This window comes from Scleropages formosus, chromosome 20 (assembly GCF_900964775.1).
Source record: "Scleropages formosus chromosome 20, fSclFor1.1, whole genome shotgun sequence".
Taxonomy (NCBI): Eukaryota; Metazoa; Chordata; class Actinopteri; order Osteoglossiformes; family Osteoglossidae; genus Scleropages; species Scleropages formosus.
Window position 1 is genome coordinate 19,805,572 of NC_041825.1, and position 14,038 is coordinate 19,819,609.

The 14,038-nt window shown below is 42.4% G+C and overlaps 1 protein-coding gene across 1 annotated transcript; it reads left to right on the top strand.

Moving 5' to 3' along the window:
• The first annotated feature begins 9,244 nt into the window (after positions 1-9,244).
• On the top strand, positions 9,245-13,503 carry cbx8b (chromobox homolog 8b). The gene is made up of 5 exons (XM_018761585.1): positions 9,245-9,374; positions 9,517-9,560; positions 9,836-9,901; positions 10,081-10,147; positions 11,675-13,503. Exons 1-5 carry the CDS (start codon positions 9,306-9,308, stop codon positions 12,524-12,526), a joined length of 1,098 nt encoding a protein of 365 aa, XP_018617101.1. The 5' UTR covers positions 9,245-9,305; the 3' UTR covers positions 12,527-13,503.
• Positions 13,504-14,038: the final 535 nt, after the last annotated feature.

Genomic DNA, 14,038 nt, shown 5'->3' on the forward strand with positions numbered 1-14,038 from the left:
AAAACAAAGTCCCTTTTCAATGCAACAAATTCAATGGAAAAAATGGGTTGTTAAACTGAGAAGTGAATCATTGCTTGAATTCCCATAAATGTTTTGTCTTGTGGAGGTGAATTTTGATGAGGACTAAGTTTACAACAATTTTTGAAACAGTCTTAAATACTTAACGTCGAAGCCAAACTGCTTTGCACTGTAACTAAATCGTACAAATAGACAGCAGCATCAGTTCTGTATGAAGTTCAGTGAGAAGTTCAACCTCTCAGTTCCGGAATCCAAGAATTTTGAATTATGTTCCTGGCTTTTAACCTGAATTGTGTGTGACGACCGAGCTACTTCTTTTTTTTGCCTTTCAGTTGCTTCTTCATGCCAGTTTGGTGTGTTGTTTGCCTCTGTAAAGTATGCAGTCGAAGGACTGTTTTCCAATAACTTTAAATTGCCCATTTCATGACTGTACTTTTTTTTTCCTTTCTTTTTACCCTCTTTTGTACACCAGCCTTTACAGTGTAACTACTTAAAGAAGGGATTGCAATTAGCACTTTGATGTTTTGTTAAGACTGAACTCGATGGCTTCCTCTATGCTATTTTTTGCAATAAAAAAGCAAGCAAGCAAGCAAGCAAGCGCGCAGCCACTGGGACGTGTCATTGTTGCAGTGACTCCGGAGAGGAGGGAGCCGTTGCGCTGCGCTGCGACGCGCCGCGCCGCGCCGCACGAGCTCGAGCGCGCGAGCTGCTGCGGTCTTGTTCCACTCAATCTTGAAGAAACCGCAGCACTTAATTTGCATGTGCATTCAACACAAGGACTAGATTAAAATAGCTGCGGAACTAATCTCACTTCCTGTCCTACAGGGCTGGAGAAGTGAGCACATAGACTTACTCTGAGGCAGCAGCGAAAGAGCTCTCGTCTCGTTTCCAACGCACCAAAGTTCTGGTTAAACGCAGACTTAAGACATAGCGCGGCCACTGAACTGTCTAATCGCTTGGGTTTTCTGGAAGAGCTAAATAGGAAGTAGCCATGCAAATAAGTGTTTTTAAACACGTGACTCGACGTGTTGCGGAAATAATTCAGTTTGTCAGTCCGTCGCCTCCTCCCTTGGCTGCAGTGGAAATGGAAATGGAAAAGCTGTAGAAGAGCCGACATCCATCCCATCGCAGAGTCCGAAGCCCTGCTCTGTCGCTCAGGGATACAAAGCACTGCTAAAAAAATAATTACCTGTCTATTGCCAGTTTCATGATCGCTGGAAATTACGAGCGGCCGGAAAGTTCCCAACACCTATTTCTTACCCAACGTTTTCTGCCTATTAGTTGATATTTATGGTAAATAAGATCAGATACTTTACTGTCATTGTATGCAAACAATAACATAACATAAAATTCCAATGACTGACTGACAAACTCTGGAAAGCCAAGTCCATGTTTGTAATTTATGGTAACTTTAGTGCAGGCTATATATACAGGCTATAGCCTACATACTTGGCTGTATGAGCAATGAGACTAGTACAGCCAAAATTTTAAAATGATCTCGTTTTTAATTTTTTCTACACCCTCTGGGTAGACTGAACTGCCCAGGCAATTAATCTGATTGAGACTGTTTAGACGATTTGCTATGTATCTCTCATCATAAAAACAGGTAAGTATGATTGTGGTGTGTTCAGTCAATTTCAGGGTACAGTTTGCCGAGGGAACCTAAAATATACTTTGCATGTAGAACATGGCCAGTAACCAAGCAGATCAACCACAGGCTGAACATTTCAGACCACATTCCGCATTCATGAAGCCTTTTTTTTTTTTCTTTACTGAATCATGAAGAGCAGTGTCAAAAGACTGGTCATATCTTGAAGCCTATTTCTTACATTTATTGCTTTGTTTTCCATACATCCATGCTTTTAATGGCTGATGTTGCTGTTTCTATGTTTTCTATATTACCGGGCTGTTTTATGGCCAATAAATGATGCCCTTACGCATCTCAAGTCTCATTACAAAACAAGGTTTCAAGCAGCTTTCGCTGAAGATCACTCCAGTCTTTCATAAATTAACTATTAACATATTAATCTAGATTGCTATTTCTATTTATGAAGGTGATGATTATATAGACCACTACCTAAATACTAAAATTTAAAAAGTATGGTGCCTTAGCCCATCTGCTGAGAAGGAAAGCCATTTGGCGGACAACTCTTTCCACTTTCGCTTTTCTTCTTCTGTCATCGTTCACCTTTAACTCGTTGTTTTTATCCAATATTTTCCAAAGAATATTTGAAATTTTTACAGGATTAAGAGTAAGACCCGCTTATGGTCGCGATTGTGTCGTTTGCGCAACATTAAAGCACAGGAGAGAGAACAAAGCAAGTAATTGGTTAATTAGATTTAATAATCACGTGGGTGATAGAACTCCTCAATTGGTTTCGGGATTTCTCAACACGTGGATGAGTGGCACGCGACGTCTTGTGATAGATTGCGTCTTTTTCAACTGTGCTCATCAAAAAAAAAAAAAAAAAAAAAAAAAAAAACGAGTCATCCACTCGGGTATTTGCGGCTGGGAGCGACGACCCTTAACTACACCGCCTCGCCCACGATACCCACCCACCCAGGTGTGGAAGAGGCTACGTGGGCTGACAGGTGTGCCATGTGCACGTTCCAAAACAGTCTCCGGGAAAAGGGCCACGAAAGGAGCTCTCGCTTGAGACTTTTGTGGCCGAAAGGCGCTTCGGCTGAGCTGCCGTCCTCTTCGGGAGTTGGGTCTGCGCGCGAAAAGCGCCACACTTGTGTCGCACCTCGTCGCATCGACCATTTCCTAATTCACTGAGCCCGCGAAAGCAGCGGCTTTCGGCACGTTTTCCACGAGCGGACGAGAGGAGAGAAAATGGCTGTCAGCGAAGCCTCCCTCCCTCTTGGAGACGCCGGTGCGCTTCGAAAAGCCCGCATTACATTTGAAACGGAGCAGACGGCGGGCTTCCGAGCTTCTCGATAACATTCGTCGCTGTCGTGTTGTTGCGTGTCACCAACCGCAGCAAGAGCAAAGACGGAAAGAAAGAAACTAAAGAGGCGGGAAACCGCGTTACAACTTGCCAGAGACTGAAAGTGAAGCAAATGGGAGATTAACTATTAATTTGACCTTGTTAGGTATTAATGTGAGGTAACCGGAGACGACACACTACTGCGAAGAGTACACTTTAAACCTTACCCAGGTGTGTGTTCACGCGAACATATCAGGAGAATAAATAACTTCATACATAATAATTATCTAGAATGTTTTTAAAAAAAAAAAAAAAGTTAGTTAAAAATAAGTACTGGTTGGTTTTTGTTTGCTGAGCGCTTCGTAAGTTTGAGTGGTTCGACCTACTCAATTTGTCCACGCGCCGTTGCTTCACTAATAAATTCATTGAACCGTTAAAATCCCACACGAAAAGGCGAACTTGTGTATTTTCCACCACCATTTTGAAACGTTTCATTTCGCTCGCGATTCTCTGAAATGAAAAGTCGGTTTGCCTTCGCGGTGAAATTGAACGTGTACCTCGTGTGCGTGTTTGAGGCACCTGAGGAGCAGTTGCTCCACAGTTCTGCTGTTTCACGGAGACACCGGATAACAAGTTATTGGCCGTACACTACATATCAGAAGAAAAAAAATGTAATTCTTTACATCGCAGGGTTGCTCAGTCAAATGAGTTTTATTAATTAAAAGCTGCTTAGTGGTCAGTGCCCCTCCCGCCCTGCAATTGACGGACCTGGGTTCAAGTCCCACCTAACTGCTGCTGTTGTACCCTTTGAGCAGGGAGCTCGACCTGAATTGATGCATTAAAAATTGCCCACCTGTATAAATGGGTAAATCATTGCAAAAAGGGTCAGCTAAATAATTGTAAACTTTATAAGGGGGGGAGCTCTTATGACGGGGAAATCCGACTTTGCACAGCAGCACTGCATTCTTTATGCAATATGATCAAATGTACAATTAGCAGTAATGTATTTAAAAAACTACAGGTCAACGTAAATCGCCATGCACTGCTAAAATCGATTAGTACAGTAAACTGAAGTGGTTCTGATCAGCTTAAGATGACGAGCAACCTCCATAGACCCTCAACTAAACGTGAAGTTATTTTGGCTTTCAGGCAGTAACATCTGTAATGCTTAAGCATCGCACATACCTATGAAGGTTTATTTTAATTCTCTACCAGGTGTACTGTGTCACACATTGATTCCGACTCTTTCGGGAAAACCAAGATTACACCCCGTTTTACACTAAGGCGTGTGTAACTGCTCTTAATTTAAATCGTTTCAGTCATAGTTTCCACTGTAGGATGTGCCCAAGCTTATCTTCGTTAATTTCATAGACGCTCCGACGCATTTAGTGTCAATAATTCAGGCCTACGCTATTCATTATGTAAAATTGTAATGAGTCACTACACATCCAATCACATTTCATTATGCTGTCAATTTATCACGCACGCGGGCTTCCAACAAAGCCGCTCTGATTTTATTGCCGGTGCCACACAATGGCTCTACGGTGGCTGTGAGCTAGATAGCGCGCGTGCTTTCGCCGGGATACGTAGATAACGCTCCGTTTCGAGGTGCCAATCAACCTGTACCTGCAGCGGAGCCTCCTATCATTGCGCCTTCTCGGAAATGTGGAGGCGCTTAAGTGGCCCCAACCGCGAATAAAACTTCCTCGTGAGGCAGACGCGCAAATTAATGCGCTATTAGGCGGCGCGCGGAGTAAGTGCAGGTCTGTCACTTGAGAACGTAATTGAGCGCGCTCCGCCCGGCGCGCGCCGTTTCGCTCGCGGTCGGGTGATTCGGCTTCGCCTGTCGCTCGGCTCGTCGCGAGCCTCGTCGCCCGCGGACGCCGGGTGCAGACGGTTGCCCAGATACTAGCGAACCAATAATCTTTTAACAGGTCGGCTGCGCTCCATATACGGCTCTAACGTTGCTGCAGTGCAGACGCGACGAGACCAATCGTTCGCACCGCCATAAAAGGAGTCCCGCATCCTCCTCGTCCGCTCTGCTGCGGTGCACAATGCGCACTGCAGAGCTTGTGCACGAACGCTGAGCTGCGTTCAGTTTATAAAAGAAGCCCTTTGCATTTAAATTGACGTTCGCGCCCACAAAATTAAATCCCACGGGGGCTGCGTTCGAACGTATTGTTGCGTTTGCGTTTTGTCTTTGCACATCTCCTCCGGTTTCTTTATCTATCAATGCACGTGCTTTCTATATCACCCATTGCTGCATGGGTTTGAATGCAAAAAAGGCGGAAATGTAGTGCAACGTGAAACAAATGGTTAATTTTCAATTCCGAATTGCCGACTCCGGCAATGGCGCGCTGAGCGATTCTTTTGTCTTCTTCCACATACACCCGGGCTCCCTTTATCTCCGCACTACGTGTTCATTTTGTGCTTCTTAAAATTCAGTACGCGGAACATTCATTGTTGCACACATTTTCGGCACAATATATCCAGATGGTTTTTTTTTTTTTTCAAATTAAATGCATATTAGCCCAGGCTGCTTGGCATGTATAAATGAAAAAGTAGTCCATTTTAAACATTTTATTGATGTACCCAGAGGCAGAACTTCAAATCGCACGAAGCACAATAAAATGTGATGAAATTCTGCAAGCTTGCATGCTTTTGTTTAGGCGGGGGACGGTCTATAAAAAGGAAGAGCGGCGCACGCATGCAAGGCACGTTCTGGCTCAACCTTCCGTTTTCGCCTCCAAAATTCCACGTCCACACGCGACGCTATCCAGTACATTTGAGCAGATCAGTAATTCTGTAAACTATTATAAACCGTGTGCATTTGGTCATGACCAGGGGATATTATCTGAATAAACCACATGTCCGCCTCTCTCCGTCCCACCCAACCGCTAGGTGATCGAGACCCTTCACATCATCATGGGGATGGATTCATTCGACAGCTGTAAAAATTCTAAATAATAGAGAGGCTAAATTTTAAGCCCCGAAGCAAAAATATACCCGTGCCTTTTCTCGAACATTCTATGAAACACCGTGGTAATTTGGGCTGTTGGACGGCGACGTGGTCCATGCATGTAGTCCACTTCACTGCAATGGCGGCTTTAAAATTACGGCAGGTACTACCACGAAGTCCTGCTCTCTTTTTTGTTCATACTTAGTAAACTCCCAGGTTCCACGCATAACAAATAGGTATTTTATGACTGATATTATCCTTTCGCTTATAAATCCCCAGTCTACGTGATCAGTTTTGCTCTCAGCCTCACTCTTACTGCAATGTAATGTATAAAACGAAAAATAAATTCCATTCGTCATCAATGTCGTTGTTTTGCGGCAGGCAAAGACGGGACTTTTATAAAGATCAATCCAGTTATATTATAGACGTCTTCAAATGTAGCTGAACTAAGAACTTATTAGTAAACCAAAACTGTAAATATTCATAAAAACGACCTGAGCTAACATCTTCATTTGACATGTTCCTGGTGTCATCTTACTAAAGTTTAACAAATTTTACAAAAAACAGTAATTTTATTTTCAATTTAAGCTGAATAAATGAAAGATGAAACAGGAAGCATCAGTGTTCTGTCCTTGTCACTGCACAATAATTTTCTAAAGCGACAAGAAGTTCCTTAATTATACAGTTGTTTCATAACGCTAATTATAATATTAATAATATTAAGTCTTCCTAAAGAATGAAATCTCGAAATTCCAGTCAAAATCATGCTTTTTGAAGCCCACAGCTAGTGGTGTGAAATATAACCCTAAAAGAATGTTACAGATACTTTAAATTTCGCATTCACTAGTATGTGATGCTAAATATTACGGATTAAACAGATTTTTGGTCGTTGGATTAATATCATACAACTAACTGCCTCTGTATAATCAAGATCATATAGAATAATACTGAAATGATTTTGCACTTTAATGACTTTGTGATTTTGATATTGTGACATATAACGTGAGCTGAGAACGCAGATAAAAATGGAATTGAACGATTTTAAATGTGCTGCTAATTTCTTTAACAATCCCCTGATTCGTTCCACTCGCCAATAATTTTACGTATGCTTTAGGCTGCTTACAAATGTAAGGTTGTTTAAAGAACATATACATTTGTTATTTATGTAACGTTTTTATTCACTTCCAAATCTAAGCAACAAAAGAACACTGCAGAAATGACCAATCCAGAAAACCCAGCCAATGACAAAGAATTAAAAAGAAAAATAATAAATTAATATTAATTAATTCAAGTGAGTTTTTTTTCAATCACATCCTGAAATATGCTTAGAGTCCGAAACCTGAATATAGTAATGTATGGAACCCAGACAAATATGTTTCTCTGAATCGATTAAAAGGCGGTAATAACTGGTAATAATTATAGATCTTGTCGTACAACCCCCCCAGATATTTTATTATAATGCTATTTACGTTTGCCAATAATATAGTATCGTTATTAGTATTGTTAGTATAATTAGCATTAGTGCATTTAGTACGATTCTTCTTATTATTATTATTATTCTTCTTATTATTATTATTAACCCAGTACTCACAATTTCCACAATAAAATTGTTACAATTGATTTTAAAACACTCGTAATGGGTATTATAATTATTTGTTATATATCTCTTGATATATTTCTATCTATATTATTATTATTATTGTTGTCATTATCATTACCTTATGCTGAAATAATAATTTGAGTAATTTGAATAATCTGTGTTAACACTGTAAATGCTGTGTCCAATAATAGTAATGGGCATATTTTAGTTTTATTTTTGTACAATTGCATAAAGCTGTTCTTTAACATGAACAACGTTCGGTATGTACTGGTCTCGCTTGTACCCTTACAAAAAACTAAAACAGTGAGCAAATCCACTCGGAAAAAGCTAAAAACTTTGAACCAGTGGACAAGCTTTGAAACTTTGACTCAGTCAATGGCTAATTGAATGGATACAGAAGTTTTAATTTTGTTTTCTGTTTTGGAAGTTAAACGATAACAAATTTTAGGAAATCAGTCTTATACATTGTAATCGTTTTTTTTTTCCGGAAAAGAACGTAAAAAATTCATATTCCACGAAAGCCGGCAAATACTTGAAATACTTATAGATGTTTTTAATTTAAATTTTGTAACTTGATACTGAGAGGAAGGGTACGTTTATAAATAACCTGATGAAGAAATAGCGCATCATTTCGATGTTATTCCATAGAGGACCGCTGTGTCTCGTTTTTGCTTCAACCCTTTTAATTCTTAGATTACAGGAATAACTCGAAGATTTTTCCATTTTTTCTAGTGATGATAAATGACCAGAATCACAAGAAAATCAATTACAGGAATACTTAAAGACACGTGTACCGTTAAATGTACCGCTAGTTGAATTAATATTGGCTTCAGTGAAAACCAGCGCCAAACCCACTAAATTTCACACCTATTGGATTTATAATACAAGTAAACATGTGGAAAAGGTTCCTATACTGTGTCTTCTTTGTTGTGGAAGGATGTGGAAACAAATTATCTGGATAAAAATAAATATAACGAAATATATGGGTAGACCTTAGATGTTGAGAAAGAGATCATCAAGTGTAAGAGGAGAAGGTGGCCCATAGAGGGGTCAAATTTGACAGATTATATTTATAAAGACGCTTTAAATTTGAATTTCTTTTTTATGATTCAAGCAACCTCCGTAATACAATCTGCATTTTAAGAAACATATGAGTATACACACACGATTTTGCATAGGCACGACGTGGCTTTGTTGATTGATAATTATTTTTCAGTAGTTGATTTCAGATCGCTGATGTAAGTTCTCCCAGCACAATGAAGAGTTAACTGATATGAAATTACTGCGCACAAACAAAGCGCCACTCAAACGGGTGCAGCTAACCGGTAGGCACGGCCACTGACAGGATTTCTCCAGGAAGACAGATTCAAAACGCGGACCTACAGAGCGGAAGATGGACTGTGTAAAATCAGATAATTAACAGTAAGGCGTTCACTTTTCAGCTGAGAGCTTCGAGCAATACTGCGAGCTTTCTAACTAAAACGGCGGGGCTCCTACGCAGAGGAACGCGGCTGAATGCCACAGCAGCTCACTGAGTGGCTATTTTCCGACTATAATGTATTTGCAGCCCAGGCTTCACTTCCCCTTAATGGCGAGCTCCTCCCCCTTTACTTAGCAACCCGAACACGTAGCAACAGACGGACCAATGAGCTTCCTCGAAACGGTTCCACCGACAGCGGTGCCTAGGCAACATATTAAAAACGTAATGACGTCTTTGCTGGAGATGAGTATTATGGGTTGTCTGGAATTCAGCATCGAGTGTCGAGAGAAAAATATCTAACGGTAGATATAAGTAAACATGGAGTTGTCGGCGGTCGGGGAGAGGGTATTCGCGGCGGAATCTATCATCAAACGCCGAATAAGACGAGTATGTACATCTTTAAATTATCTCATGTTTCGCGAATGTGCACAATGTTCAACGTTAACCGAGCCCGCTTCGGTCGGTTCGGTAATAATACGTGTCTCGCTGACGAGCTGTGTGTGTTTTTCTCCCCTCTGCCTCTCCGCAGGGTCGAATGGAGTACCTAGTGAAATGGAAGGGATGGTCTCCCAAGTGAGTAGTGCGCCGTGTCCGCACACTCTGGCGGCTAGGGTAGGGTAGTAGGAAAGCGGCGCTAAGCCCTAGGCTAGTAGCCGCCGCCGCCTGCCGCCTGCAGCCTTTCCACTCGCCGCCTGTCTGCGCCGCCTCGCTCGGTTTTGTGGCGTTTATATTATTCGCGAGCCGCTCGTTTCCTGACGCTCCGTCGCGCCGCGAATTTTGCGAAATGATTGAAATAATAATAATAATATCGTGTGAGCATCACGGCATTGATTGTTATTGCTGCACAGGTACAGCACATGGGAGCCGGAGGAGAACATCCTGGATTCCCGTCTGTTCGCCGCCTTCGAAGAAAGGTAATGTGAGTCGCCGCTGTCGCCGCCGCCGCCGCCGCCGCCTCAGCAGCAGCTGCAGCTGCAGCTGCAGGCCCTTTTTCGGATGGGCACGCGGGCGTGCTTCCGTTTCACCGCGCGCTCACAGTCACACGCGGGCGTCTGGCACGCGCTTGCGGAACACTTGTGCTGCTGTGTTCCAGGGAGCGTGAGAGGGAGCTCTTTGGACCGAAAAAGAGAGGACCGAAACCGAAGACCTTTCTCCTGAGAGTGAGTATCGCGCGCTTTTTATGAGTGACTTTGCCATGTGGGTCAACGTGCCAGGCATGTGACATGTAAACAAACCTCTGGAAGCTCCGCCCCCTCACATTTCGCATTTGATCGTTCGACTTTACCGAGTGGCTCAAGCTGTCAAGCGCGTGACCTGTCAGCGAGCCTCTGGAGCCAAACTTTTGACGTGCAGCATTTTCACTTTGTCACGTTGCTCAACAGTTGGCCAACTGGCCTGATGTGACGTACAAACAACCTCCTGGAGCCTGACCCCCCCCCCCCCCCCCCCCACCTTTGACATGCAGCAGTCTTTTCGGCTCAATATTTCGGGCGTGTGACATGTAAACAAGGTTCTGGAGTTTCGCTTTAACATTTTGCAGAATATGCCAGGCATATGCATTTAAGGGAATGTTTGCGGACTCCGCTCCTTTTCATTTGACGTACGTAGGATGGTTTACTTTACCGTCTCAGTCAAGGTGGCAGGCGTCTACATAAATGTCAACAAGACACCCCCTTCTTACGTGGAATAACAATGTCGCAACCCTATGAGATGTGCGTCACTTTGGAGAAAAGCATCTGCTAAATGAATAAATGTAATGTAAATGTAACCCTGACAGTATTTCACGGGAGTCCAATGTGCTCAGCTTGTGCTTTTAGGTAGCCTGCAAGAACATTGGTAAAATTATACTATATCTGCCAGAAATACTATATATTGCACCAAATCTCACAATAATACAGTAATAGGCACTCGCTGCACCTAAATGAAACACAGTAAAATAATTTTTCTGCATGGACATTTAAGATTTAGTAAATCACTTGGTGTAATATTTACATGGTTTGAGGGCAACGAGCCAGTGTACAATAAGGGCTGTGCCCTTTGGCAAAGAAAGGTTGGACACCCTGCACTAATTGCTTTAAGTTGAGGCTTTTATGAAACGATGCACAGTTTCTCCAGTCTTAAAACATCATCTTGAGATTTTTTCTAGTAATTTTATTATTAGTCATATTAGTTTAAAGTTGCCATTTTCTTGCATTTTTATGTAAATTGGTGGCAATAATGTCACCTATAATGTGAACAATAAAACGATGTGAATTTTATAAATATGTTATATGTTAAGGTTGACTTACCTTCATAAATTGACTGCTGTTTCTTATAGAAGAAAGTTTAGACTTGGGGAAAAATAGAAAAAGAAATTACCTATAATTTACATCTTTTGAAATGAGCTCTTGTGTGTCAAGGGAAGGCTAGTGGGGTAGATACGTATTGTAGACGGTAAGAGTATAAATCACTTACGGAAAGATGGTGATGAAAGTGAATTACAGCAAATTTATTCAAATGCAGTGGAAAATGAAAGATGCCCTGATACAGCAATTTGTACTGTTGTGAAGAGTTTTATGTTCTTATCAGTGTCGAAGAAATAAAAATTAATTTTTTCAGTAGGTATTGTGGAATTATTTTGATTAATCAATTTACCAATGAGTCATAACTTACCATGTAACAGTTTGCTTTTGTGACCCTTTCCACAGGCTCAGGCCAAAGCCAAAGCCAAGACATATGAATTTCGGAGTGAAGCAGAAAGGGGGATTCGCGTTTCATTTCCAAATCCTGAGCCTGTCATCACCCCAAGGGCTCGGGAGGGCTTGCGAACGATAGTACCCATGATTTTCCCTCCCAGCACTGTTAACAGGGGGGACAGTGTCCGGGTGCGGCCTGTGGAATCACTGCGGGAGCACCGGCCCCCTATGTTACACAAACCATCCCCAGATGAATTTGTGTCAGTGCCCAAGAAGAGGGGGCCTAAACCCAAGCTGCGTTTCAAAGACAGCCTAAGTAGCGGTCCATCCCCTGAGCATGCAAAAAGGAGGCTGGAGGAACAAATGGCTTATGTCCCAGTAAAAATGAGAAAAGCTGAGCGTTCAGAGGGTGAGAAGATGGACCTGCCTCTGAGGATGCTCAAACTGGCACGGAGGCATCCGGAAGATCCCGGGTACACACAGAAGCAGGTGTTCGCCATGCCCGGCGGAAGCTCACAACACTTCAGTGCCTACAGGAGCTCTTACAGACACAGGGAGAGCTCAGATCTTCAGAGCTGCCGGACTAAAGACTGCTCAGGTGGCGTGTCCTCTCTGCACTCAAAACTGAACCGCATGTCAAAGAGCAGTATGTGCCAGCCTGATGTCCCGTCATCCCCAGGGCAGCCTTCTCTCATTGCCAAGATCCCCATGTCAAGGATCCTGGGAGAGCCCGAGGAAGATTCCTGGAGCCCCTGCCTGAACAACATCGAGAAAGTTGTGGTAACGGACATTACTACAAACTGTGTGACGGTGACCATTAAGGAGAGCAGCACAGATAAAGGATTCTTCAAAGATAAAAGATAATTCAGTAATATCTTTCTTTTGTAAAACGTTTTCATCAGATTATTTTCTTTGAGAGTAATTGCGAATTAATGGTATCATGTAACATTTATGTTTTTTATATGACTGTACAGAGGCAAAGATTATAAATGAATATATGTGTGTACACAGATGTTGAATGTATGATTAGGTTAAATTCTCAAACAGTGTGTAGGTGATGTATGATTTTGCTTGGCATAAACTCTACTTAAAGGATTGCATGTACCGAACATGCTGAGCTGCAAGGTGTTTGTGTAGAAAACGCAAATGCCACAGTAATTTTTTTTCCCCCCATTGCCTGATGTCCAAACGAGTTGCCTAATCGTTTTTGTAGCATAGGGTTTGCCGCCTTGTAGCTATGTATACTACAAGGAAGCCTCGGTTCGGTAGGCTGAATGCTGGGTTGTGTAAGCAGAACGAGTCTAAGTATTTTGATGGAGTTAAATGGAAGCTGTATGTATATATTTAGCCTTTTCACTGAGTGCACAATGTGCCATTGGTTTTCGTTGTGGAAGGTCTCTGAATGTGTGAAAAAGGAGTGGAGGGATTCCTGTTTGCTGTACGTTTTCACAGCACCTTCATTGTCTTTCCAAGTGGACATTGACCCCTTTTCATTAACCATCCTTCTGGACTCAGTGTGAGCTACAGATTGGAAAGGAGCAGAACAGTGATTTAAAATGTTGTTTCCTCAGAAGCGCAGTATTAAATTCATGCGATGCCATAACAGCTGTCAGTTATGTATTTGCGGTACATTTTTAAAGGTCCTGGTCACATGACGTGAAGCTCTTGTAAAAAAGCTGCGTGAAGTGTGACTCGAACGGGTTCAGGAACTTTGGAAACGGATCTTTTTGCGGCTTCATGAACCCGGTCAGTCAACGTGCGCAGGTTTTGAAACGATCAGCGGAACCCTGGTGTAATAATACTGTACATGTAAACGGTCCTCGATGCCCATAGTAAACTGCTACAGCAAATCTTGTATCCCGTGGTTGGTGCTTTCATTCCCTTACGGCCTTGTTGCATTCTACTGTAAAAAGACACGTGTCTCCGCAAAGGGCGCATTCAGCGGTCGAGACGGTTGAGCTGGAGTTACAGCCGTTAATTCAGCAAAGCGGTATTTCGATGCGGTTCAACACGTGTCTTCAGGTTCTTGAGGATACATGGTAAGTACGTAATGGGGTATACATCTGTCACAGCCCTACTGGAAAATGAAAAACGCAGCGGATGAGTCATTTTCAATCCCTCCCGGTTCGCGGGAATCCTCATGTAGAAAGCAGAGGCCCACGAGTGGAAGTGTTCCTATAATAAATCCAATTTATACTGGTAACTCGGATTGCGCAGAAACGAAGGTTGACTTCTCATCCTATATGTTGTTCATATTTTTAACATGTAGCCCGTTGGATGATTAATCCAACAAGACAAGACATCGATTGAACTGTCAAAACTCCTAACCCTGGGCTCTTTGATCACACGTAGCCAGGGTCTGAAACATTAATTCAT